General features: G+C 56.6%; 1 protein-coding gene across 4 annotated transcripts in view; it reads left to right on the top strand.

The window, feature by feature from the left end:
- Positions 1-19,373, top strand: part of CANT1 (calcium activated nucleotidase 1) — a 30,091-nt gene extending 10,718 nt beyond the window's left edge. The window contains exons 3-8 of one of the 4 annotated variants that reach the window (XM_021680934.1): positions 915-1,118; positions 12,857-12,937; positions 13,914-14,105; positions 14,604-14,735; positions 15,863-16,121; positions 17,969-19,373. In XM_021680934.1, the coding sequence (XP_021536609.1) occupies positions 915-1,118; positions 12,857-12,937; positions 13,914-14,105; positions 14,604-14,735; positions 15,863-16,121; positions 17,969-19,022 (1,922 nt within the window). In that variant the 3' untranslated portion in view covers positions 19,023-19,373. Of the gene's footprint in view, positions 1-914; positions 1,119-2,040; positions 4,225-10,989; positions 11,136-12,856; positions 12,938-13,913; positions 14,106-14,603; positions 14,736-15,862; positions 16,122-17,968 lie in introns of those variants that run through there. The other 3 variants (XM_021680936.1, XM_021680935.1, XM_021680937.1) reach the window with 3 other exon arrangements.
- Positions 19,374-25,957: the final 6,584 nt, after the last annotated feature.

The raw sequence follows: 25,957 nt of genomic DNA, 5'->3' as shown, positions 1-25,957 counted from the left end.
AGTTCATCAGAAAGGATGGAAGGCCTGATAATGGAGAGGGTCTTTTCTCCAAAGTGACCCGGGGGAGCTGGCGAGGCCCCTGGGACCACACGAACTCAGCAGGTCCCTCCAGAGCCACCTGCAGAGAAGCATTCTGCAGGCTGCTGCCATTTCTCGGGGCGGGCTGCAGCTCTGGGTCTTCAGGACCAGCAAGAAGCTTGCAGAACATCTGGGAAAGCAAGCACAATTTAGAACACAGGGTGCAGGGAGATAGCATCCCACACAGCCTGAGTGCACTGCAGCCTTCAAATTGGGCTCACAGCAAATAAACCTGTCTAAGAGGATAAATGCACTGATCGGAGCGAACTCTGTGAGCCCCCACCAGCCCCTCTTAGCTCTGGCTACTGGCACTTCCCCTGCTCTTAGTGGGCACCAGGCACGGTTGTGAGGAAACGCTCTCTGCCGTAATAATAACCCCAAGCGCTTCCTCTTGCCCTGGGTTGGAGGTGATCCTGAGGTTGGGGCATACAGCTTGAGAAACAGAGCTTGGGGATCAGAGGAGATTGACAAGTGGCTGGCTGGGCCTTTGGGAGTGGAGGGGTAGGTGAGGTGCCAGCAGCAGGAGCCTTTTGAATCAGTTTGGGAAAGGCTGTTCCAGCAGAGGGTTCCTGGATCGAGTGGCCAAAGAGAATGTGACCGGTCCTAGAGGGTGGGGAGGGGGGAGAATAGAAGGCGGAGGGAGGTGCCCGGCTGCTGACCCTCTGGGAATGGAGCCCTGAGCCAGGCTGTCCTGCCCCCCACCCTCTCATCATTGCCTCGCGGGAGGTCCATCATGGGTGGCCTCTGATGCCTAAGGCTGCTGGACCCCACAGGGACCTGGGGAGCCGAGGGGTGGCTGTCATCTCAGGCATGCCCCCTTGTCTCCCTGTCCCCAGGCTTCAAAGCAGAGTGGCTGGCTGTGAAGGACGAGCATCTGTATGTGGGCGGCCTGGGCAAGGAGTGGACCACCAGCACGGGGGAAGTGATGAACGAAAACCCCGAGTGGGTGAAGGTGGTGGGCAGCAGAGGCAGCGTGGACCACGAGAACTGGGTGTCCAGCTACAGCGCTCTGCGGGCCGCTGCAGGGATCCAGCCTCCAGGTAAGGGACTGGCCCCGCCTGGCGGGCATCTGACAGATGCTGGTGTGCTGCGCTTGCGCTTCCTCCGAGCGTTTGCTTCAAACCACAGCAGTGTCGTTTCGGGCTCAGTTTTGATGATTTCTGTCTGTGATGACTGCTCCCAGCAGGCCAGTGGCTTTTGGGGACAAATGAGCCATTTGCTCTTCCTTCACTCGCCCCGACAGATTGCCTCCCGCTGTCTCAGACTGCAGCCCCCTCCTGCCTGAGCTCTCTGGCTGTTCCCTGAGGGCGGGGCCTGGGCCTCGCCCCTGACCCAGTAGAAGCAAGGTGGACAGGGCTTGGGCTCTTCGCCTCGCCTTCCAAGAGTTGTCGTGGTTTGTGGTGGGGAGTCGTGATGCTCGGAGCGGCCAGGCAGCTCTAGGCTTGGGGAGCATGAAGCTGAGGACATTGCTTCACCCCCAGATAGAGGGTATGCTACTTCCTTTTCAACTTGAAGGCAGCCTCTCCCCCAACCCCGATCTCTGCCTCACCAGTCAAACCCGCTTGTTTATCTCGCTCCCTTCCCCCGGCCCCGCCCTCCGTGTTCCTTAGCACCAGGGAGGCGGAAATGCAGACAGAACTCATGGCCGCAGGTGACCAGAGATGGGGCGCCAGGGACAGAACGGCCTGTGTGGTCTTTGTTACTCTGGGTAATCGAGAACGAGGACAGGTGGAGAGGCCTGTAGGACAGAGGGAGGTCTGAAGAGGATCGAACAGGGACGCTGCCCCAGTGGACGGGACAGGCCACCTCACAGCGTCGGCAGCGGGAAGCCTGTGCGGGGACGGAGGAGCTGCAGGCGCGCTCCTGCGTGGCGGACGGTCCTGCCCACACCCAGTCGGCGGCGGGGCGGGGCCAGGCCCACCGGGTGGGCTGGTGACCTGTGGGTCTGTCGTGTGTCCCCAGGCTACCTCATTCACGAGTCTGCCTGCTGGAGTGACACGCTGCAGCGATGGTTCTTCCTGCCGCGCCGGGCCAGCCACGAGCGGTACAGCGAGAAGGATGACGAGTACAAGGGCACCAACCTGCTCCTGAGTGCTGCCCAGGACTTTGGCGACATCTCCGTCAGCCGCGTGGGGGAGGTGGTCCCCACGCACGGCTTCTCCTCCTTCAAGTTCATCCCCAACACTGACGACCAGATCATTGTGGCCCTCAAGTCTGAGGAGGACAGGGGCAAGATCGCCACCTACATCATGGCCTTCACACTGGACGGGCGCTTCCTACTGCCAGAGACCAAGATCGGCAACGTGAAATATGAAGGAATAGAGTTCATTTAAATTTACAAAACTCAAACCGGCAAGGCCCAGAGGTGGACAGTTTTCAGCTCCATCAGGACTCGAATTTTATAAAAACCAGAGGACTGCACTTTTCTTTGGTGTTTTGTTTTGCTTTTTTTTTCCTTTTTGAAACTCCGAGGTGTGTGCCTGATTCAGGGAGTTCAGCCCCAGGGTGCCTGGAGCGGCGAAGCCCAGAGTCCTCGGAGCTGGGAAAGGGGCCTGGTCCCCGCAGTGCACTGACCCTTGTGTGCGCTGCCATCTGGTGGTGGGAGCTGGTCCCTGCAGGAATCCTAAGCTGGGACCCCTCCTTTGTAACCCTGGCCTCGCCCTTCTTCCATTCGACCTTCCTTTCTCCTCTTTCTGTTTGTTCTTCCATTCAATAAATGTTTCTTGAGCTCCTACTATGTGTCAAGCACTGTGCTCCCTCTGGGAACGAAATAGCGAGTCCGAAGTGGACCTGCCCGTCAGGAACTCCCAGGCCACCTCCTTTTCTTCCTTCTTCGTGAACTTCGTGCATTAAATCCACTTCTCCAAGTTCCTGGAAAAGAATCTGTCTACGCTGCAGAGAATTATAGGGCTGTGTGGGTGAGGGCAGGCCTCCAGGGACGCATCTGCCCAAATTCTGCAGGAAAGGACACAAGCTTGCTCGTTTGTCCTCAGCCTCACATCAGACAGTCTCCACTTCATGTGATCCACTCCAGTTTTTCCCTTCAGGAAAATTCTGTGGCCATGCAGCACTTTGAAGTTGTAATTATTAACTTAATTGAACCAATTTCCTTTCTCGGAATCACCAAATCTGATCACACAGAGCAGAGTCCCATAGTTAACAACTTCATTTCCAGCGGTGGAGGAGATTGGAATTACGTTCTGACAGTTGGTAAGACAAGTTTTTAAGCGTTTCCAAGTCCTTGGTCAAAGGACACAAAGGTAAAACGTTGCTTTTTATGAGCAACTATCGGAAGTTGTCATGCCTTTAAAGACTTCCACAAATGATTATCTTACTTCCTGACCCAAGTGGCACCCTACGTTCTGCCACGCCCGCCCTGGGTCCTGGGCGCTGAGCTCTGTCCTCCGGGGGTTAGCAATGACGCCCTCCTGGCCCGATGGCTTCTGTCCCCTGACCCTTTATTCCCCCTTCTCTGGGGAGCTTTGAAGTCTTTTCTCTGGAAACTTCGCACAAACCCTGCTTGTCTGCGTCCCTTGGCCTCTTCTCCATGCCAGGGCAAAGGCAGAGGGTTTAGGACAGGTCAGCCAGGACTGGAGCCAAGAAGGGCCCCACCATCAGCCCACAGCGCCCCTTTCCTGAAGTTCCCTGTCCCCTCAGGAGGATGTGGGAGTGCCGTGATGGCCCAGGAAGGGCCATCAGACTTTTCTCACAGACTCTAATACAGCTGCTAGGAAGGAACCCAGCGAGGATCCCTTTTGCGCTGCTGTGTTTCTTCCAGTATAAAACATCTAGCAAAAGAATGTGACACGTTTCTCTGGAACTCGGCTCCTGCTGGACATAGCCTGGAAGGCCCGAGTCTTTTCTGACTTTGCCTGGCCTGGCACCCAAACCCACTTCCTTGATAAATGTCACTGATGTTGGGGCTGTGAGTTTTTAAGACACAGGCGAAGTGAGGAAGGTCGGAGGACTTGGGACAGTCACTCAGTTGAGACCTGTCAGCCATGGCCTAGGTGCCCCGAAGAGCATTCTCACCATCAGTGATTTTCGACTCTTTTAAAGCTAGACATTTTTTTGTTTCTCTATCTGCTGCTGTCAGCATAATGATTGTGTTCCTTCCAACTGGAGCCATTGTTTTGTAAACAATAAAGTGCCAGAGGGGACTGTATGTTCTCTTTGTCGCCTGGTCTGTGTTGGCTGGGGGCCAAGGGCCTGCGCGGCTCACAGAAAGGTGCGCTCTGTCCTTCTGTTTGGGGCCTGGGGTCTGACATGCCATGGGAGTTCATGGGACAGGCACCATCTCAGACGGGGAAAGACTTTTCTGGAAAATGAATCATCCAGTCCCGACTTTTCCTGAATCTGAAGAAGCGCTTTTGGTCGTGGTGGTTAAGAATATGACTGTGAAGTCACTCGCAGGCTCCAGTCCTGGCCCTGACACTGGTGCTGTGTGACCTGGGACAGCTTATCTAACTTCTCTGCCCTTTGCATTCCTCATCTGTAAAGGGAAGATGCTGTCGTGAGTAGCCCCTGATGCTTAGTTAGTGTGCACTCGCCCGCTCTGTGGAGCACTCGGATGATTGGGTGATGAGGAGGATCCCAAGAAAGAGGTCTAGACCCGTTAGGGCTTCGTTAGTGTGACTGTGAAGCTGCAGGGATGAGACCATTCCCAAGGGCGTGCAGGATCCTAGGAAGCTCTACATCGAAGCCTCAGGAGCACTGGAAAGGGAGGGGCTGATGAAGAAGAGAGGCCTAAACTGGAATAGGAGGAACCATGAGAGTGTGATGTCTTAAAGCCAAGTGTGCCCGCAGTTCCTTTTGTCTCTTCAGACCCTCCCTTCCCCTTCTCCTCCCCTCCCTGCTCTGGTCCCCAGAGACTGACCTGAGTGAGCCTCACCTGTGCCCTCAGCGAAGACCCTGACTGGCAGGAGGGAGGAGGATGAGCTGGGGGTCCCCGATTCCCTCCCACAGGGTTGCCTCCAGCACGATCTCACAAGGCAAGTCCCTCTACTCTCAGCCTACGCTCCAGTGACTGCTCCCTGCCCTCATTCCTCTGGCCTGAGAGTGGTCTGAGTTCCAGATACCACTCTACCCCTTGTGGTGTCCCTACCCCTGCTCACTCACACCTTGTAAATAGCCCCTTTCTTAAAGCCTCCTTAGTGACCCCAGTTTGGAGCCATCTGTTTCCTGCTGGGAGCCTAACCCATCAAATACTGGGGGGAGGTCAAGTAAGAAGATCTGGAAGTATCTGTGGACTGAGCAACGAGGAGGACCTGGTGTTCTTGGCAGTCCTCGCGAGAACAGTTCCAGGAGAGCTGTGAGGGAGATGCCAGAGTGTGTCAGCCTGGGGTGGGACCAGACAGGGAGTTGCCAATGGAGGAGCAAGGAACTGAAAACCAGCCCTCGGCCCTCTGAGAAGCCATGAGCCTCTGGACTCACACAGGTGGTGACTTTGGCCCACATGGTACTCTCATCTGTTCAGCACGTAACTGATCAGCAAAAAGAAAACTCCCAAAAGCCACATTGGAACTAAGTGAAAAAAAGTGACATTAATTTCTTCCCAAATGTTAATCCTGTCATGTGCACTTTAAATTGGTAAGTTTCAAAGTAAATTGTACCTTAATAAAATTGTTAAAAAGATCTAAATAAAACAAAAATAAAATGCCTTCACACAAAGAAAATTCTGAGCACAGATGGTTTTACTGGTGAATTGTACCAAAGATTTAAAGAAGAAATTATACCAAGCCCACACAAAATCTTCCATGATTTTGGACACTTCCCAACTCATTTTATGAGGGCATCACTATCCTGATACCAAAACCAGACAAATATATTACAAAAAAAGAAAAATCTAGACCAGTATCCCTCATGGACATAGATGCAAAAATCTTTGGCAAAAGTTTAGCTGGTTGAATCCAGCTGTATATAAAAGTGAAAATAATTCATGAGAAAGTATGATTTACTCCGGAAATGCAAGGTTGGTTTAATATTCTAAAACCATTGTAATCCATCCACCACATTGACAGACTAAGAAGGAAAAGCCACATGATCATCTCCAAAGATACAGAAAAAGCATTTGACAAAATTCACTACCCATTCATGATTTAAAAACAAGCAAACAAAACTCTTAAGCAAACTAGGCAAAAAAGGAAGATCTCTAACCTGATAAAGGGCATCTGCAAAAAACCTACAGCTAATGTCATACTTTGTGCTGAAAGACTGAGTGTTTTCCTCATATGTCTGCGAACAAGGCAAGAATGGCCACTTTCACCACTTCCCCCCAGCATTTAACTTCTTATAGTGAAATCGTTTTAAACCACACAGATGTTGTAAAACTCAGTATAGCTCTGTTCCCTTCATGCAGCCTTCTCTGGTGCCAACACCTTACAGTTATCACAACTGTGAGCACAGTGATCAGACCCAGGAAACTGACGTTGCTCTCATCACTTTTATTCACAATCGTCTGATGGGATGTCCCAGACCATGCAATTAGCCAAGGAAAAGAAAGTCATTCAGACTGGAAGAGAAAGCGTGAAACTGTCTTTATTTGCCAATGACAAGACTGACTAGATAGAAAAGCCTAAGAAATCTTCAGAAAATAGCTACCAGAACTAACAGTGAGTTTAGCAAAGCTAAAGGATGCACAGTGCCCATACAGAACTAAGTTAATTCTGTGTAGCTACAGTGAACAATTGGAAACTGTGAAATAGATATAAATAGTTATATATAAACATGTGCAAGATCTATAGACTGAAATTGCAAAACACGGATGAGATCAAAGCCCAAATAAATGGAACAATATACTGTCTTGATGGATGAGAATACTCAATTTTGAGATAGAAAAAGTCAAAGGACTTCTACTATCTGGCTTCTGGACTTAATATATATTAAGCTCTAAGCAATCGAAGCTGTTGTATTGGCAGGACAATAGACCTGTAAATCAAAGGAACACAAAAGAGTCCATAAATTGACCCATATGTGTGTGGTCTGTGGATTTTGGGCCAAGGTGCCAGAGTAGTATAGTGGGGGAAAAGATTGTCTTTGAGTAAGTGGTGTTTGGACAAGTCTTATCTCTATGGAAACAAATGATTGAAACCCTTAACTCCCACCATTCACAAAATTACCTCAGAACAGATCCTAGAACTAAATGCAAGAGCTAACACTACAAAACTCCAGAAGACAGCAGACCTTTGGGCCAGGCAGAGACTTCTTCAGCATGACACCAAAAGAATGAGACTTTGAGCTTCATCTAGATTTGAAACCTTCATCCTTCAGAAGACGCTGTTAAGATGAAAAGGCATGAAAAGATAAAAAAATTTGTAGATCCTATCTGCTAAAGGACTTGCATCCAGAATATGTAAAGAATGTGTACAACTCAGTAATAAGACAAACAGCCCGATTTAAAATGTGCCTGAGATCTAAATAGGCACTTCACCAAAGAGGATGTACGAGTGACAAGCAAGCATGAAGGGATGCTCAGCAGCGCTAGCCATTAACACCACAATGAGACCCCACTGCGTACCCACCAGAATGGATACGGTCAAAAAGACTGGCAACACCAAGTATTGGTGAGGATTTAGAGTGGCTGGGACACTCAGACAATTGCCAGTAGAGATGCAGAATGGTCAGGCCACTGTGGGAAACAGTTTGATAGTTTCTTAAAAAGTTAAACATCTAGGGGCACTGGGTGGCTCAGTCGGTTAAGCTTCCGACTCTTGATCTCAGCTCAGGTCTGAGTTCAAGTTGTGAGTTCAAGCCCCACACTGGGCATGGAACCTACTTAAAAAAAAAAAGTTAAACATCTGTCATATAACCAGGTAATCCTATCCCTAGGTATTTTACACAAAAGAAAGCAAAGCTTGTGTTCACACCAAGTCTGCTCCCCAAACGGTCCTAAGAGCTTTATTCATAACAGTCACAACCTGGGAATGTCCCAAATGCCCGTCAATGCAGAAATGCATAAGCAAACTATAGTCCATCCATATGGGGGATGGGGGGGGCGCGGCTAGAACGGAGAACAAAAATGAACCAGTTACTGTTATTTGCAGTGACATGAGTGAATCTCAAAAGCAAAAGCATTGTGCTAAGTAAAAGGAGCCAGATACAAAACATTACATATTGTATGTTTCTATTTATGTGAAAATTCACAAAGCAGATAGGTGGTTGCCAGGGATGGGGGCCGCTGGAGGGGACTGACTGCAAAGGGGCATAAGGGCACTTTTGGGATGATGAAAATGTTCTGTACATCATGGTTGTGGTCATGGTTGCTGCCTATATACCTTTGTCAAAACTCATTCAATCCATGCATTTTATCGTATGTAGATCATATCTCAAGCCAATTTTTTAAAAAGGGAAGTGTAGGTTTGAATCCCAGCTCCTTCCCTTCCAGCTGGATAACTGGGCCCATGTTGCCTCTCTGCACCTCTATCTTCTCACCTACAAGGGGGTTAAGAGTAGCTGCTTCCCATCGGGGTTTGAGTGTCACGCATGTGGACGGGCCGTGGCAGTGCATGGCTGCGTGGATGTTGGGCGAGGGGGTGGGGTAGCCTACAAGCTAGCTGAGCATTCTCTCCTGCCTCGGTGGCAGTGGCTTCCTGGTAATGGCAACATCGTGCACACCATCACAGCCGGGCCCAGGCATCCATGGTGTCCGGGGCTTTCAGTCTCCTTCTCAGAACTGAGCCACTGCTCGCCAGAGCGGGGCATCTCAAGTGCCGGTTCCATGGTCCCCTTTGCGGAAAGCCCTGGGGGAGCAGATACCCGTACTCTGATTCCACAAAGAGGCCTCAATCTTATATTTTACTCCCTTCAACTCGAAGGACTTTCCAGGACTGTGGGGCTTAGAGTTTTAAACTTGCCACTGTGAACATCAATAAAAGGGAAGCTGGTTAGAATGGAGTGGGGCGGCCAGCAGGGGGAGCTCTCCCAGTCAGTGCCTGTTGCCCACTGCAGACCCAGCAGGAAGAGAGCACCTTGCACCTGGACCCCACTTGACTACCCCACCTGGTGGAAGGAAGGTTTCTTCCTCCCCCCGCAACAGCCCAGCCAGTGAGACACCCCCATGCTTCTAACTCCCAGTTTACTCCAGGGGGCTTTCTGTCTCTAACAATGCTCCCTTCCCTCTATAGAAGAGCCTCCCCTTTGTTTGGTGGACCTGCCTGTGGTTCTGCCATTGGTTGCTTATTCCAGGTTGCAATTCTCTGATCTTCCTGAATAAACTGATTTTTGCTGGTAGGATAACTGGCAGTTTTATTTGTAAAGCTAACGGCACCAGTACCTCCCAAAGGACTTCCTTTGTCTCCTTTCCCTGACGGGCAATTTGTTTGGGCAGAACTCCGTGGAAACTATGTGAAGGAAGGTTCTGGAGGTTCTGTGCCAACAAACCTGAAGCTCCTTGATCTGGATGGGATTTTAAAACTCACCACGGTCTCTTTTGCCAGCACTGTTTCCAGTTGCTTCTCCCCCTGGATACCTACAGTTTCTTTGGAGGGAGCTAGATGAACCATGCCACTCCCTAAAACCTCACATCTAGGGCAGATAGCCGTTAAATGCTTGACCTCGGGGCTCAGTCCCTGGGACCGCAGGCTGCCAGGGAGACCGTGTGTCTCTGCCGGTGGCTCTCAGCCCTGGCTGCACACGGCAGCCACCTGGAAGGCTTTAAAATGCCCATGAATGTCCCCACCCCAGAGATGGTGACTGAGTGGACCTAGGCATCGGGAGTTGGTAAAATTCCCACGTGATTCTCATGTGCAGACCAGGTTGAGAGCCACAAGGCTAAAGAGACCTGGGGACATTCCAAGGGACAGCTCTCATCCAGAACCTTGGGATGCAGGTGACCAAAACAATAGAGGGCGTTGATTGCCTCATTTAACTGCAAATCCCAGAACTTGACCTTGACTTCAGGCCAGCTGGAGACAGGGGCTCAGACCACAGCGTCAGGACCTCCTGCCTCCATGTCCTGACTCTGCCCACATGCCCCCTAGAGGGTCCCTCCAAGAGCCCGAAGCTGACTCTCGCCACACTGGCTGCCATCACGGCTCCTCCCTGACATTATCCCTGTGGCAAGGGGCCTGCAGGGCTCTGAGCTGTCAGTTCTGGGTCCGACTCCGGCAGAGCCTGGGGTCCTCAGAGCACAGCGTGGGAATGAGAGAGGGTGCTTCCCCAAGGGAGAACCGCCGTGCCGCCTTCTCTTGGAGCTAGGGATGGCTGGAAGGTGGGCTGGACACTTTACAGCCGCTCCAGAGGCTTTGTCCCCTGCCCCGCCGGTGGTGAGACGCTGGGAGAACAGCCTGCGTCGGGGTTGGGTGGCGTCCTCTGCTGGTGACCAGCGCAGGCTCTGGGGGTCACTGCTGCACGTGGGGCCCAGCTCTTCCCGTTGCTGGCTGCATACCTGGACATGTTGTCTCATGCCTCAGGGCCTCCCTCCCGCTGTCAGGGGGACGACTCTGTGTGGCCTCGCAGAGGGGGGCCTCTCTGGGAGGTCAGGCATGCCAAGCACTCAGAGCCAGGCAGACTCATAATGAGCAGCCATTCTGGTGGCATCCCCCCCTGCTGGCGATGTGCCAGACCCAGGACACGGCTCAGAGCATTCAGTGGGAGCCCACAGTCACACCGGCAGGTGCAGACCCTGCCTGTCTGTGCCTACGCTCACTCTGCCTCCTGCTGTCCCCCCGCTTTCCCTCCCTGGCCTCCCCCAACGCCAGCCCTGGGGGCCCGTCCAGCTTAGAAGATTGTTTACGTTCACGTGTAGCTGTTGGCCGTCTTGCTGTGGTCACGGTCAGCTACGCTGCCTGCCTCGGGCCACTGCCACCCCGACATCCACAGTCAGAGCTGAGGGGAGGGAGGGGCCCAGGGAGCCTTGTTGGCAGCCAATCGCAGAAGAAACCCAAGTCAGGTGGTTTCTAGAAATCGAAACTAGACTGTTTTCTCTGGTATTTCCTGGGACCAGCCTGACCACATTTCATACTGGGAGCATTTTCTGGGTTGAAGGACAGCCTGCAGAGGGATCCTGCAGCTGGAAGCTGAGAGGCTCCAGGGCAGCCATCAGTAGTTACCTCAGGCAGGTAAGCTCATGCCTTTTGCTCTCAGGTGGTGTCCCTCTCTCTACCCAATGTCACCTAGTGGGTATAATCTCCCTGTTTGTACCCAACTGGGGATCTGGTGCTCTTCCTCAGCCAAGGGACCATCATGGCTGCTCCCAGATCCATAGGGTCTCTATATGTACAGTTGCCCAGGTTGCTCACTGCACAAGGACGAAGGGGGAAGCAGGCTTGGAAATCAGCCCAGTATGCTCTCTCCAGTTTGTGCATTTTGGCTCAGGCCTATGCCTGTCCAAAGGAAGAGTATCTTTTTCTAATTTGCAAAAGGCACCAAATGAGCCAGAGCCAGGCAGCCCTTTCCCAACTTCGGATACAAGGGAGTCAGTCTACAACAGGTGGCCATGACCACCCCAACGGCAGCCACATTTGGGTACAATATACCAGGTGCATGATTGGCCATTGTTAATGCAGACCTGGGATGCTGCCTCGGGGCCACCAGGCCCTGACCTGTAGGGGTGCCCACAATAGCTGCCTCGTGCTCTACTAAGAGCTGGGCCTAGGAGTGGGGGGGGGGGGTGCCTAGGAGTGGTGCGGGGGCCAAGGGACTCTCATGAGCTGGAGAGACAATGACTGACTTCTCCACTTTCGGGACATGGGGGAAGACAGCAGGTGGGGAGCAGGTTGGGGATGAAGATGAAAAGCAAGCCCAAATAATTCTAGAGAAGCAAGAACTCCAGGCAAAAGTTGGAAGAGCTGGGCCTCCCCATACTCCCTGTGCCCCACCCAGGCTGACTGTGTGGCCTTGGTGGCCCCAGCTTATCAGAGCTTCTGTTTCTTGGGGACACTGATCTCAGGCAGGTCCCCACCCAGCCACCCGCTCAGCATTTCCTCCCCACCCTGCTCCCCCAGCCCCTACCCAGCTGCAGAGTCAGTCCCAGACCTCAGCCCTGATCTCCCTCCTCCCTGCTCCCAGCCACCTCCTCTGGCCCTCTCTGTCACTTCTGCCTGGCTTTCTGTGGCCTCCTGATATGTCCCCTCCCTTCAGGGTCTCACAGATAGCTCTCCAGGCCCTCCCACAGGGGTCCAACTGCCTGAAGATAAAGCCCCCCTCCCCAGGCCTCTCTTGATCTGGGCCTCGCTCGCATGCCCCCGACTCCTCCCTCCACCCTTCCCACCCAACCCCACTGATGGCCACGCCCAGGGCCTGGTTTTCTTTCTTTCTTTCTTTCTTTCTTTCTTTCTTTCTTTCTTTTTTTTTTTAAAGATTTTATTTATTTATTTATTTATTTGAGAGAGCGAGAATGAGAGAGAGAGAGAGAGCACATGAGATGGGGGAGGGTCAGAGGGAGAAGCAGGCTCCCTGCCGAGCAGGGAGCCCGATGCGGGACTCGACCCCGGGACTCCAGGATCATGACCTGAGCCCAAGGCAGTCGCTTAACCGACTGAGCCACCCAGGCGCCCCTAGGGCCTGGTTTTCTGAGATGGACTTTTGTTCCCACTGTCCTGCTGCTTAGAGACCTCCCCCAGGTCCCCTCCCCATTGTCTGGGCAAGTCCTAGTCCTCCTTGGAGGACCACGCCCCAGACAGGTGGGGGACCCCATCACACTCACAGCTCAGAGGAGCAGGGACTGTACCTGTCTGCTGTCCTCCACACATGCGGTCTAAAAGGTCCTGGACACACAGGGGCCTGGTCCCCAGGGCTGTCCAGCTCTGCTGTCTGATTCTGCTGCTTCCTTCCATCGCAGGACGAGGGCCTCCCCTCCCAGGAGAGGCCATGGCCGTCCCACTGCTCCTCTGGATGTGGCTGCTGGCTGCAGGGACTCAAGGTGAGCTGCGCCCCAGGAATGCTGAAAGCGGCAGTCTGAGAAGCTGCCACTCCCCGTTCTGTGGCCTTGAGCCCTCGCAGAAAATCGAGGCAATGTTCAGCCCGGGTCTTCTCTCCTGCTTGAAGGCCTGGTTATCCTAAGTGATGGTAGCTTGTAGGTCCTGGGGGACACCAAAGGATTCTTCATTTCATCCCATGGGAACCAGAGGAACTGAGCAGTAGGAGCCCATCAGACAGGCCAAATGTGGGGGGCAAGGGTGTCATGAGTCAGGGCCTTTCCATGCATTCAGACTTCCAGAGTTCTAGACGCCAGTCCTCATGCTCTCTGCGCCTCGGGCTCTGCACTTCCTTGTCCTGGTGACCCCATGGAGGCTGGCTCCTGCCCCAGCTGAGAACCGCCCTCCAGCATGGCACCCAGCTCCTTCCTGACCCTGCCCCAGAACAATCCCACCTTCTCTGTACTCCCGGCTCTTTCTGCCGGTGTTTCTGGGGGTTCCTGGGCCTGCTGCTCTAGGACTTCCCCCACAGCCTTCCCCGCGGTCCTTGCCGTGATGCGCACGGTGCACCCCAAACCCCAGACACCCTCAGGTGGGGTCAGCGTGGCCCCTCCTTCTGCCCCATTCTTCCCCAGGGCCCCACCTCCCCCCCCTCAGGTGCTGGGGCTCCAGCTGCCCCTTCTGCTCCTTCTCCTATCCATGGAGGAAGGACTCAGACCTCAAAGACAAGAAAAGGCGCCTTACTCTCTGGGGGGGGGGGGGGGCACATCTTCCACTCCTCCCCAGTGGGTGAGCCCTCAAGGATGGATGGGGGGCTTTAAAGCTAATGGTGCAGTGGGCACCCTCTTGGGGAGAACTTGACAAGGGACCTTCCCAGCTGGGAGAAGTGAGGGGCGGGCTGGTGCTTCTCCGCTGGGATGGAGGCCCAGCTGCCTGGCCTTCATCCCTGCTGATCTCTTTGTTCCCTCGGGAGCCCTGTAGGCGAGAAAGATGGGGACATGCGGCTGGCCGATGGGAACACCGCCAACGAGGGTCGCGTGGAGATCTTCTACAGAGGCCAGTGGGGGACCGTGTGTGACAACCTGTGGGACCTGACAGATGCCAGCGTCGTGTGCCGGGCCCTGGGGTTTGTGAATGCCACCGAGGCTCTGGGCGGAGCCGCCTTTGGGCCAGGTAGGCCTGCCTGTCCCCAGGTCCTCCAGAGCGGAGCCTCGCTGCCAAGCAGCCTGTCCCAGGAAGGGACTGTCACCTGAGACATGCACATGGCCTTCCTAACTCACGGAGCACCGGCGAACATTTGAAATAGTTCTGCGGAGGCTCTGACAGGCCGTCCCGTTCCCTCAGGGCACGTCCCTTCCTAAACAGTCCCCCCCGCCCCCCCCAGCCCGCCCCGAGAAGTCTGGTGCAGGGACATCTCCCCTGACACAGCGAACGGAGGCTGCTTTGTGGTACAGTGTTCCCAGCGTAAACCCAAAGCCCCACTCGGCTCGATGGGTGGGGGGGCCCCAGGTTCTATCCGGTCCAGACGGCGCAGGGGAGCGTGAGGGCCAGGGGGCCCTGGTCACAGATCGGGAGGCCTGCAGAGCGCTTCTCCCGTGGCTCCTGGGGGAGCAGCCCTGTGCACGGCCCCTCCCCCCCGCCCAGCCCCCGTCCTCCTTGCTGTGCCACCAGGCGCCGGCCCGGTCATGCTGGACGAGGTGGAGTGCACGGGCACGGAGCCCTCGCTGGCCAGCTGCAGGTCCCTGGGCTGGCTGAGGAGCCACTGCAGACACAACCAGGATGCCGGCGTGGTCTGCACCAACGGTGAGCCCCGGGGCACGCACGCCGTCCATGCAGAGGGCACGCCTGTGCCCGGTTCCCGCGTGACGCCCCCCTGGCTGGGAGGGGACAGGAGAGCCTCCAGGGCCCGCCCCTCCCAGCAGTGATCCCGAACTCCCCACCGCCCTTTCCCGCTGTGGCTCAGAAATGCCGCGTTCACCCAGGTCATCCGGCAAGAGCCGTGGGCCGCCTGCACGGGCCACCTGCCTGTCGCTTCTTTAAACCCCAGCCTCTCATGGTCATCAGTCCTCGTGCGCCCACGTGCCTCGGCAGCAAGCTGAATGTGCCTTCGACCCGCCCCGATGGCGGGAGCCCGTCCTCGCGCCTCTCCCCTCCCCCCGCCACCATGTGTGCTGACCTCACCAGGTGCTCTGTGTTCTTCAGTCCCCGAATCGGTGTTATTGTTTTCCACTTGTCCTTCTTCCTGGGCTTCACACGGGGCTTGGGGGCGCATCGGAGCATTGACACAAGGAGGGGTCGCGGGGGGCAGGGCGGGCAGGAGATGCACCTGGACCTGGGGTGCAGGGCAGGGAGCAGTCCTGGTGGGGAGCCCATGTGGGAGTGGGGGCCGGGAGTGGGGGCCGGAGGAATGGGGGGCTGAACCCACCTGGCTGACGTGTCAGGACTGATGCAAACCTATTCGTGGCAAAGAAAGAGCAGGTGGGATTTAGTTCCCAGCTAGGCTTTGGGATTGTTGGTGGGAGGAGTCGCTTCTCTAGGCCTCAGTTCCTGAGGGAGCCTGCTAGGGACCCCAAAGCTCAAAATTGAGTTTCCATAAGACCCTCACTCTTCAGACCATCAAACCAGGGAGAAGGTTTGGGTTTTTAGAAGGTGCCACCTGGGTCATTGCTTGATGGGTCAGGATTTAAACGGGTGGAGCCTCGGACTCTGGAAGTCAGCGGAGGGGCTGCCTGAATGTGGGGGAGCAGGGGAGCTGACCAGGGGTGTTCGACAGGGGCGGGGAGGCTCTGGGCCGCAGAGGGGAATGACACCCTCGTCTTCCCCAAGCCTTCCTGAGTAGATGGGGCCGGGAGGAGCCTGAGTCCAGGGAGGAGAAGTGTTCTCGGTGACAGCGCCTGACCTAACCGTGTGCTCCCCTCTGCCCCTTCTAGAAACTCGAGGTGCCCACACCCTTGACCTGTCGGATGAGCTCCCTGCAGCCCTTGAGCAGATCTTTGACAGCCAGAGGGGCTGTGACCTGTCCATCAGGGTGAGGGTGAGGGACCAGGAGGAGGAGGGTCTGGACTTGTGTGCCCACAGGCTGATCCTGTCTACCAACCCCGAGGCCCAGGCCCTGTGGAAGGAGCCGGGCCCCACGGTCACCATGGAGGTGGACGCAGAGTGCCTGCCTGTCGTTAAAGACTTTATCAGGTGACCGCCCTTGGGGTGGGGGTACCAGGGCCTGGGCACCTCCCCTCCGACAGCAAACCATGGGGCTACGGCACCGAGCACATCGGTGCTTTTGCGGACACAAGTGTGTGTACGACACACAACGTACATGCACACTCACCCCCACACACATACCTGCGTGCACCCACATCCACACCTGTGCACATGCTTGGGCTCGCAATCGTGTGCATGCCACACTCACGTGTGCGTATACACTCTCACCGCCACGCTTACGTACGCACACACATTCGCACACCCCTACACGTACTTGCATACCCCGCACTGACACCACACCGTCACACGCAGACACACCGACTTCCGCAAAATGCATAAAACATCTCCCGAGGTAACTGCCACTATTGTAAGAGGTTTCAAACGCTCCGTGGGTTACGAATTCACCAGGAACAAGATGCCTGGGTTGGTGAGAGGTTGCCACAGGGGCCTGGGGCAGAGCTGGGAAGGGGCCCGGGTGTCGCCCAGAGCAGGAGGCTCCTTGCACACTCGAGGCCACGGGTCCGGGCCACCTGCCCCGCGACACCACATCACACAGGCCCAGACAGCTATGTGGTAGGGGAGAAATCAGGTGGCCCAGAAACACACACACCACCCCTACCTCTTAGGTAACGTAAGGATATGGTGTAATATTTCCAAGAACCTACAACCTAGGTATGAATTCATCCTCCTGCTCCTCACGTACTGACCTTGCTTGTCAAGTGAAAGGTATAATCCCTGCGACTCCAAACCCATCAGAAAGTCTTACCCGGGCCTTTGCACATGCTCAGCAGCGCGCATGAGCCAGTGCCCTGGATGAGGAAACTGAGACATGAGGGGCCAGCCTGTCCTGGGCCTGGGCCGTCACCCCTCCTGCCAGGCCACCCTGCTGGGGCCTTGCAGGAGCCGGTGTTCAGAAAGCATCCGTTTACCACCACCACCACCCCCCACCCCGCCTTATGGGGGCCAAAGGTGTCAGCCCAAACTAGCAGACATGCTTTCCAAAAAATAAAGAGAGACAACTGGTTCCCAAAAAAAAAGAAAGGAAGGAAGGGAGGGAGGGAGGGAGGGAGTGAGGAAGGAAGGAAAGCATCCGTTTAAAAAGAACTGTTCCTTTTTGTTCTTAAGACCTAAAGCTTTATATAGCGGGAAGTGACATTTAAGAGAAAACAACAAATGGCAATTTTTAATGAGATGAAAATGGTTTCTTTCCAGCCAAGTATGGGAAGTTGGTGGCTAGCCTGCGCCCCTTGAGTGAGGTCAATTTCTGTGATATGTTTGAGGACGAGGGCAGGTGCCCGTCCCCGCCTTGCCAGGCCCAGCTGGAGTCGTGCCCTGGGTCACCAGGAGCAAGGGCTCCCAGTCGGCAGGGGAAGCAGACGGGGGGCAAGCAGGGCTGATGCCCATGTCATGGGGGCATGAGACAGGTGCTGGGGACCGAAGGGGTCCAGCGGGGGGGTGTGCCAGCAGGAAGGAAGGGGCGGTGCCAGCCGAGGGGACAGCAGTGACAGGGAAGGCGAGGAACAGGAGGTGGTGGGGCTGCCTCCCTTGGGTGAGGGACGGAGCGTCACGCTCCAGGACCCTGGGATCTGCCTGCTTGTCTGTGCACGTGGCTCTGAGCCAACCTGAGACTGGAATGTAGGTTGACCCAAAGGATAAATGCATGGGGCACAGAATGCCCCTTGCGATGGCTGGCACCCCTGGGGGTGCCCGTGGGTCAGTGGCAAACACGTGGTCGACAGTGGTGTTGGAGAGGCAGGCCCGGCACACGCCCAGGCAACCCCGTTGTCCTGCAGGGGCAGAGTGCACCGGGTGCTCAGCTTTTGCTCCCCTCCCAGGTACTTCTACTCCCGAAGGCTGGATATTTCCCTGACGTCCGTGAAGTGCTTCCACAAGCTCGCCTCTGACTACAGGGCCCAGCAGCTGCAGAGCTTCTGCGCCAGCCTCTTTGCCATCCTCCTCCCTGAGGACCCCTCTTTCCAGACGCCCCTGGACCTCTACACCTATGCACTGGCCACGCAGGACCCCATGCTGGAGGAGCTGTGCGTGCAGTTCCTGGCCTGGAACTTCAAGGCCCTGGTGCAGGCCAAGGCCTGGCCAGGCGTGCCCACGGCCCTGCTGCAGGTCCTGCTCTCCAGGAGTGAGCTGGCTGTGCCCAGCGAGCTGGCCCTGCTGACTGCCTTGGACGTGTGGAGCCAGGAGAATCAGCCTTCCCACAGGGAGGTGGAAAGCCTGGTGGAGAAGGTCCGGTTTCCCATGATACTGCCCGAGGACCTGTTCGAGCTGCAGTTTAACCTGTCCCTGTACTGGAGCCATGAGGCGCTGTTCCAGAAGAAGATCCTGCAGGCGCTGGAATTCCACACCGTGCCCTTGCGGCTGCTGGCCCAGTACAGAGGCCTGAACCTCACCGAGGATGCCTACCAGCCTCGACTGTACACCTCGTCCACCTGGAGTGCCTCTGTCTCCGGCAATTCCTGGGGCTCGTCTGGCTACTGGAACGACCCCTACCGGTCCTTCCAGACCCCACAGCACCCCAGCTTCCTGTTCCAGACCAGGCACATCTCCTGGTCTCTGGTCTACCTTCCCACTGTCCAGAGCTGCTGGAACTATGGGTTCTCATGCTCCTCGGACGAGGTCCCCCTCCTGCACCTCTCCAAGTCTGACTACTCGGAGCCCACCATCGGCTATGAAAACAAAGCCCTGATCCTCTGTGAGGGGCGCTTCGTGGCCCACGTCACCGACTTTGAGGGCCAGAAGGCCATGATCCCCAGCACCCTGGGCACCAACAGTTCCAGGAGCGCCTCCCTCTTCCCCTGCCCGGCAGGCTACTTCAGCAGCTTCCAAGCGGTCATCCGCCCCTTCTACCTGACCAACTCCTCAGGCGTGGACTAGACCAGAGCTTGGAGAAGCCAGGGGCCTCCCAGCGCCACTCCCCAGCCCCCCACCGCTGCTTCCCAACTCCCAGCTGCTTCCTGTCTGCAGCCACCCCCAACGGCGGCCACCAGAGGGCCCTCCTGTTTCCACTGATCTCTCTGAACTTAGAGAAAGTACTGGAAGGTTTCAACTAATGCCCACCACTGTGCCTAGAAGTCCCAGTAACCCCCCCACCGTCCGGCTGGTTTCCAGGTGGAGAAGCAGGGGAACCTGGGTGGGGCAGCTGTTGGATTTTCCACGCCGACTTTCACTTCCCTGTCCTCTGCTGTCCCCCATCTGAGATCACTAAAATTGCATTGTGGCTCCCAAGTTCCCGCGTTGGTGCAGAGAGTCATGAGTTCATTCTGCACTCAGATGTTGGGTGTGCTGGGCCCTGGGGCACAGAATGAGCAGGCACAGTCCCTGTCCTCATGAAGCTACGATCTGGGGGTCAGGACACAGGTAGGCAAACACGTGGGGTCATTAAAATTGGAATAACAGGTGATGAAAACCAAAGGAGGTGCGGGGGAAGGTGCGGGCTGGACCCACTTGGGGTTAGATCTCTGGGGGGAAATGAAGAATGAGAGCAGCGGGTGTGTGGAAATGGGGGGGAGGATGCGCTCCAGGGAGAAGGAGCGGCCCCAGCTCAGCACCGCACCTCTGTCTGTCCTCGCACGCGTGCCCAGGGACGGGGACCCAGTGCCTGTGAGAACAACCTCCATGCCCCTCAGCAAGGTGCCCGACCACAAATAAACAAGGCCTGCGCCAGGGCGGGCCGTCCAGAGGGACCCGCAGAATCTAGGCAGGGGCGGGGCCGAGCCGGGGCCCCATGAGAATGGCCCCGCTGCGAGGGGGATGGGAACTCTGGACTGTCCCTGCTTCTCTGTGATACACGCTCCAGGCCCAGGGTCCCCAGTGGAAACATCTGGTTGGCCGAACCCAGGCCACGTGCCCGCCGCTCTCCGCCGGCGTCTGAGCGCGAGCCTCTGGACCATCTTGGCCTCGGGAAGGGGAGGCGGTGCCAGGCTCAGCCAATGGGAGGGGGGTTCAGACGCTGGGCAGCAGGTCCCACCACATGCTTCTTCCCCACTGTCACTGCAGATGCAAAAGCAGGGGCACAAAGCCTCCCGCCTGCCCCCCTCAACTCCCCCCCTGCCCCCGCTCCGATGGCGCACCCAGCTCCCGCTCCACCATCTTGGCCACTCCTGTGGCGGTCCCTTGATGTTGTCCAAGTCGATCATTTTACCTGCATCGCACGTTGACGACAGCAAACGTTGGCATAACCTGGACACAGCAGGGGACGCCACCGGTGGAATTAGCCCCGTGGGGGCACCGACTGCGGCTCTCCTCTCCTATGCTGCCCCGGTCCCCGGGGCCCCTGCCTGTGAGGAAGCCCGCAGCCCGGGGACACTCGGCCCCTGCCCCCCGAGGATCCGCCCGAGTTCCTTCCACCCTCCGCATGCTTTTGCGCGGCAGCCCTGCTCCCTCGGCTCCCCTCGAGCCGCCTCTCTGCCCATTGGACTGGCCCGAGGGCATGGTGAGACTGGCACCTTCCAACTCAGTAGGACATGGAGGTGTCTCCTAGTGGAGACATTGGTCTCTCGGGTGTAAACTCCCTGACGCGGCAGGGCCCAGAGTTTCCGAGTGCACCGCTGGTGACTAGCTGGACGGCTCGGGCACCGCCAGCTTCCATACCCGTGTTACTCCCTGGCTCCGCGAGAACAACGTACTGGCCACGGGCTCAGCGTGTGCCGTGGGCTGGAGAGCATTTGTTGACACGTTTGGCAGGAGATGATGGGGTTTATAAGGACTCTGGAAGGAGGGTGGTTCCGGGCCCAGCTGACACGCCTCTGGATCCAGGGTCTTCCACCTTTCGTCACCGTCATCCCGAGGCTGCTCATGCTGAATCCCCGGGCCTTGGCTCCTGCATGAGTGGGGGGTGGCCTCTGTGTTGTTCGGCTAGTCCAGGGTCAGTAGCACTAAGACCAGTATGACAGTTGAGGAGGGCCGATCCCAATCTGGAATAAATGTCAGTTCCTCGGCTAGAAGGTGTCTGCCATGACCAAGTGCCGTGGGGAGCCTCATAAGCCGCCGGGTGAGGGCTCAGAAGCAAAGGTCGGATTACATCAGCCGGGGTGACCAGGCTGGGGTCAGCCCAGGCAAAGCCTCCCTCCCTGCCACCAAGGCCACCCGGAGAGCCAAAAGAGCAGGCCCTTGTGGCTGGGGAGGGGCCGAGATAGCCCCAAAGCAGACTGCCGGACTCCTGTGGCGGGAGAGTCTATGCTGCAGGGGGGCCTTTCCATGAACAGTCACCAGACATAAACGTCCTCGTCCTCTGTGACCATTCCAAGACATCTGTCTTCGTCTAGTTCCCAAAGCCTGCTGTCCCTCCTCCCCCATCCTACTCCTTCCATCCCAGGCTCTCTGACCAAACCCCTCGCCTCCTCCACAGGCAAGGTAGCTCCAGACCCTCTTCCCTGTACCCAGATGGAGAGTAAGATGTCTGCTCAACCTTCAGTCCCTAAGGGAGGGCCACAATGCCTGTGGTGCACCTGAAACCAGGCTTGCATTTTCCCCGTGAGCCTGTAGGGGGCCGAGGGAGCGGGGGCTGAGATGCAGGATAGCAGCAGTTTGGAGGTGCGAGTCACCCACGCCTCCGGGGCTTGGCTGGGCCACTGCCTGAGGCTGGTGGCTCAGATCCCGTCTAGTTCATGGAGGGCGGCTCAGGACCCATGTTCAGGTGTTGGGGCCCAAAGCTGGTCGTGGCTTGGAAGAAGAGAGGTTCCCTGCTGACGAGGGCATGGCATGACTTGACTCCAAACCCCCAGACACCTCCTGGGTGGTCGTCCCGCCAGGCCCCCTGCGCTCCCCAGTGCGCCTTTGTGAATCTCAAGCACCCCTGGGTTAGCAGCTCGTGAAGGCATCTGTTCTGGTCCTGAGCACCTCACGGGCAGCTAGCCACATCCTCCCCCTTGCAGTCGGGAAGCCCCTGCCACCTGGCGCCTCCCCCCATCCATGTCCCCGGATGTTCAGGGAAGACAGCTGTCCAGGTCTGTCCAGATGAGAGGCTACAGATTAACTGCAGAGGTGCACACTTCAGGGTCCTGGGTCTTGGGTTCCTTTCTCTGCATCATAGCGAGGAGTTCATGGATCTCCGGGAGTCCCGTTGTCCATCAACCAGTTGAGACAGTTAGCACGACTCTCAGACACTCGAGCAATGAAGCCAGATCTCTGATGGATGCACCTGTATTGGGTATTTTTAGCTTCGGCTTCATCTAATGAAAACCCAAAATAGCGGTGACTTATATGAGATACTTTCTTTTTCTCTCACATAGGAGAGATGAGGCAGTCTTTCTGGAGGTAGGCACCTCCTCTTTCCACACCACTGTCTCAGCATGTGACTGCCATCCTCAAGGTTACTTCATGGTCCATAATGGCTGCTGGGGTTCCAGCCATTATGTCTGCCTTTCGGGAAGCGGGAAGGAGGTAGCAGAAAGGGACAAAAGGTGTCTATCCCCTGACGCTGAGTGCATCTTTATGTTTTGCATGTAAGGTGGCTCACTTGCTTCACCCTTGCTTCAGTCCCATTGGGAACAACTGCCCTGAGCCTACAATCCTTGAATACGCTTTGTTCTTCATGCTATTTTACGGGCAGCAATAGGGTGCCCAACATTTTGCCTCCAGTGGGTACTTCAGTCCAGGTGACCACAGGCAGTAACTGAATCAGCTGGTTTGCACTGCACGCAATACCAGATTTCTGTCCTGTGTGCCCGTGGAATTTCGAGAGACGGTTTTACTGGTTTATAACATATACGTATATTTGTACGTATCTTTATAGATAGATGCATATTTATATACACATATATGTATAAAGTCTTCCTCACTTCCCTCAGCCCCAGAGGCTCCCTCATGCCTCGTCCCGGGGTACTACCGCACCCCCACCCCCATAACCACTGCTCTGACTTCTGTCAACACTGAACCTCACGTAAATCGAATCATAGAGTACGTACCCTTCGGCGTCAGCCTTCTTGGGCTCAGTATTTTGTCTATGAGGTTCGTGCGTGTCGTTCCACACAGCAAAGCAGAATTCCATTATGTGAGTTTGCCACAATTTTCCAACCTAGTCCACAGCTGATGAGCATCAGGGTTGTGTCCAGCATTGTTGTATTCTGAATAAAGCCTCTGTGAGCATTCTTGCGCGTGCCTTTTGGAGGACAGGTGGACTCACTTGTCTCGGGGGTACCCCTAGGAGTGGAGTTGACGGGGTGTTCGTTTCGCTTTCGTGGACGCTGCCAAACCCTCTTCCTTGGTGACAGTGCCAGTGCCCCCACCCCCACGGCGTGGGAGAGCCCCGCTGCCCCGCGTCGTCACCAGCACCGCACGCAGTGGGTCTTTGGGCGTTTCTCTGCTTTCAGCCCAGTGTTCTCTGAGGGCCGCTCACCCGGGATCCATTCCCAGCACCAGTGTCTATACCAGCCACTGCTCCTAGTTGCAAACAACAGAACAACTCTGGTGAATCTAAGCAGAAGAGGGTTTATGGAAGGAATTAGAAAGCTCGCGGAATGGGTGGAAAGGCTGAAGAACCAGGCTTGGGGACTGAGCAACAATTAAGGAAGTTCGTATTTCCGGTAACTGGCCCACTAACAAACCAGTCCACCATTCGTGTGCACATGGCCCTAGGGAATTGTAGTCTGGGCTGGATTCTGCTGGGATGCTCCTCTTTGCTCCCACAAGGTTGGCTGGGCTCCTCATGTCGGGGGCCTCACCTGGGTGGGACAGCTGGGAGCGTGGGTCCCCTCTCTCCATGGGGTCTCTCATCCTGGTGAATGCTAACGCAGGCTTGGGCACGTGGGGGCAGAGCTCCACGATGCGAGGCCACCATAGATCCAAGGGTGGATCCTGTTGGGGGGGGGCTGCCATTTGATTCATTATCTTTTAGATTTTATTTATTTATTTGAGAGAGAGAGCTTATTTGAGAGAGTGAGCACAAGCTGGGGCGGGGGAGGGGCAGAGAGAGAAGCAGGCTCCCCGCTGAGCAGGGAGCCCAATGCGGGGCTCAATCCCAGGACCCCGGGATCGTGACCTGAGCGGAAGGCAGACGCTTCACCGACGGAGCCCCCTGGGCGCCCCAGGAGCTGCCATCTGAAATCAGCCATAGCCGAGAGGCTGAGGATGGCTGGACCCCGGTAGCGAGGCTGGAACTGAAACCACCAGCGCCCCACCACGGACATGCTCACTGTCCTGGGGAGCCTGGGTTCCGGATGTCCAGTGTCCAGTCCAGCACTGTCGCAGTGCTCCCTCAGCAAGCGCCCAGCCACGTGCTGCCCGCCCAAGAGGCCCCCTGGGAGCAGCGGCCCGGTCTCAGCCCACACAGCGGCAGGTGTCCCAGACGCGGGAGGGAGATGGGGGGCACGTTTGAATACATTTGAAACATTACAGCCTCTGTGGAGGGGACGAGGCGAGTATCACGCAGCTGTTCAGAGCGACTGTGTGGCCCCACATGTGTGCACGAAAGAGCTTCCAGACACAACATCGAGTTAGACCGACAGACAAGAAAGCTGCAGAACATTCCCAGCTGTCTCCCGGGTCTCCATTCCCCCAACCCCCCAACCCTTCCCAAAATGACCCAGGTGTTCCTTCTGGGACCACCCCTCCCCCACTGGGCCGCGTGGGGTGATCCCAGGGAAGGGCCGAGGGGAGCCCCCCACCCTCTCCGCCACAGTTATTGGTTTGGGGTGAGGAGCATGGGACCCGTGTTCGTGTTTCTGCTGGGGGAGGGGATGCGCGGCCCACCCCTTGACCCCGAGAATACTTGTGTATCCCTTGTGCAATGAAAGGTTTTTATTGTCTGGTTTTTACTTTTTTTTTTTTTTTTATTGAGGAAATCTGACACAAGGGAAAGTTTTTTAAAAAGCAGTCCCCTTGCTGCTCAGGCCCTCACGCCTCGGGTTTCGGCCGCGGCCTCGCACAGACTTGCTCAGGGCGCCCTGAAATGCGCGCTGGCTTCCTTGTGGCCCCGGGCGAAGGTGGCGGGCCCTGGGCCCCAGTGAGAGCTGGACAGAAAAGGTTTGATGTGGCAGCAGCTGATCCTCTGAAAGAATGTTGCTGGGGGACCGCCAGAGCTCGGCGCCAAGCATGTGGTCGTTGCAAAACGGCAGGGAAAGAACGCAGAGCCCTGTTCCCGGCCCTGCCTCCCGCACGGCCGCAGCCGCCCCCCGGGGGCTCGTGCACGCAGAGCCTGCACCCCCTGCGCGCTTCCGCGGCCTGCCGTCGTGCAGCGGGCCAGGGGTCAGCTGCCGGGGTCTCTGCCGACCAGAGACAAACCCGCCCAGCGAGTCCCCGAGGGAGAAGAGACGCAGGGGCTTGGGGGCACCGCAGGCTGTGACCTCCTGGGAGAGAGGGAGGGGGTCCTGGAGGCGGTGGGCGCAGAGTCAATATGAGGAAGCATGGGACAGAGGGTCTGGGGGGCCAGGTCAGCAGCCAGAGGGGCTGCGGGGCCCCAGGCTGAGGCAGGAACAGCATCCCCACCTGAGTCACCAGGCTTGTGTGCTCCTGAGTGGAACCTGCCCACAAGGGACAGCCAGCACTGGCACCTGCGACCCCCATGCGCCCCCTAGAGCCGGCCTCCAGCCCTGCTGGGGTGGGGGGCCCACCGCGGCCTGTCTGCCCGCATCAGATCCAGGGGGCTGCGCGCCTTCCAGGCCAGACTCCGGAGGGGCGGGAATCCAGGCCTGCGTTAGTTTCCCCGGGGCTCCCGGCGCAAGTCGCCCCCACACGCGGCTGAAAATGACACCTCTCCCAGTTCTAGAGGGCACAGTGCAAAATCAAGATGCGGGCAGGGCTGGTTCTTTCTGGAGGCTCCCAGGGCGGGTGGGATCTGTGTCCTAGCTTCTGCTGGCTGAAGGCGATCCCTG

The sequence above is a fragment of the Neomonachus schauinslandi genome, chromosome 15 (genome assembly GCF_002201575.2).
Source record: "Neomonachus schauinslandi chromosome 15, ASM220157v2, whole genome shotgun sequence".
Lineage (NCBI taxonomy): Eukaryota > Metazoa > Chordata > Mammalia > Carnivora > Phocidae > Neomonachus > Neomonachus schauinslandi.
Note: the sequence above shows the minus strand (reverse complement) of the source record. Positions and strands in the feature narration are given on the sequence as shown.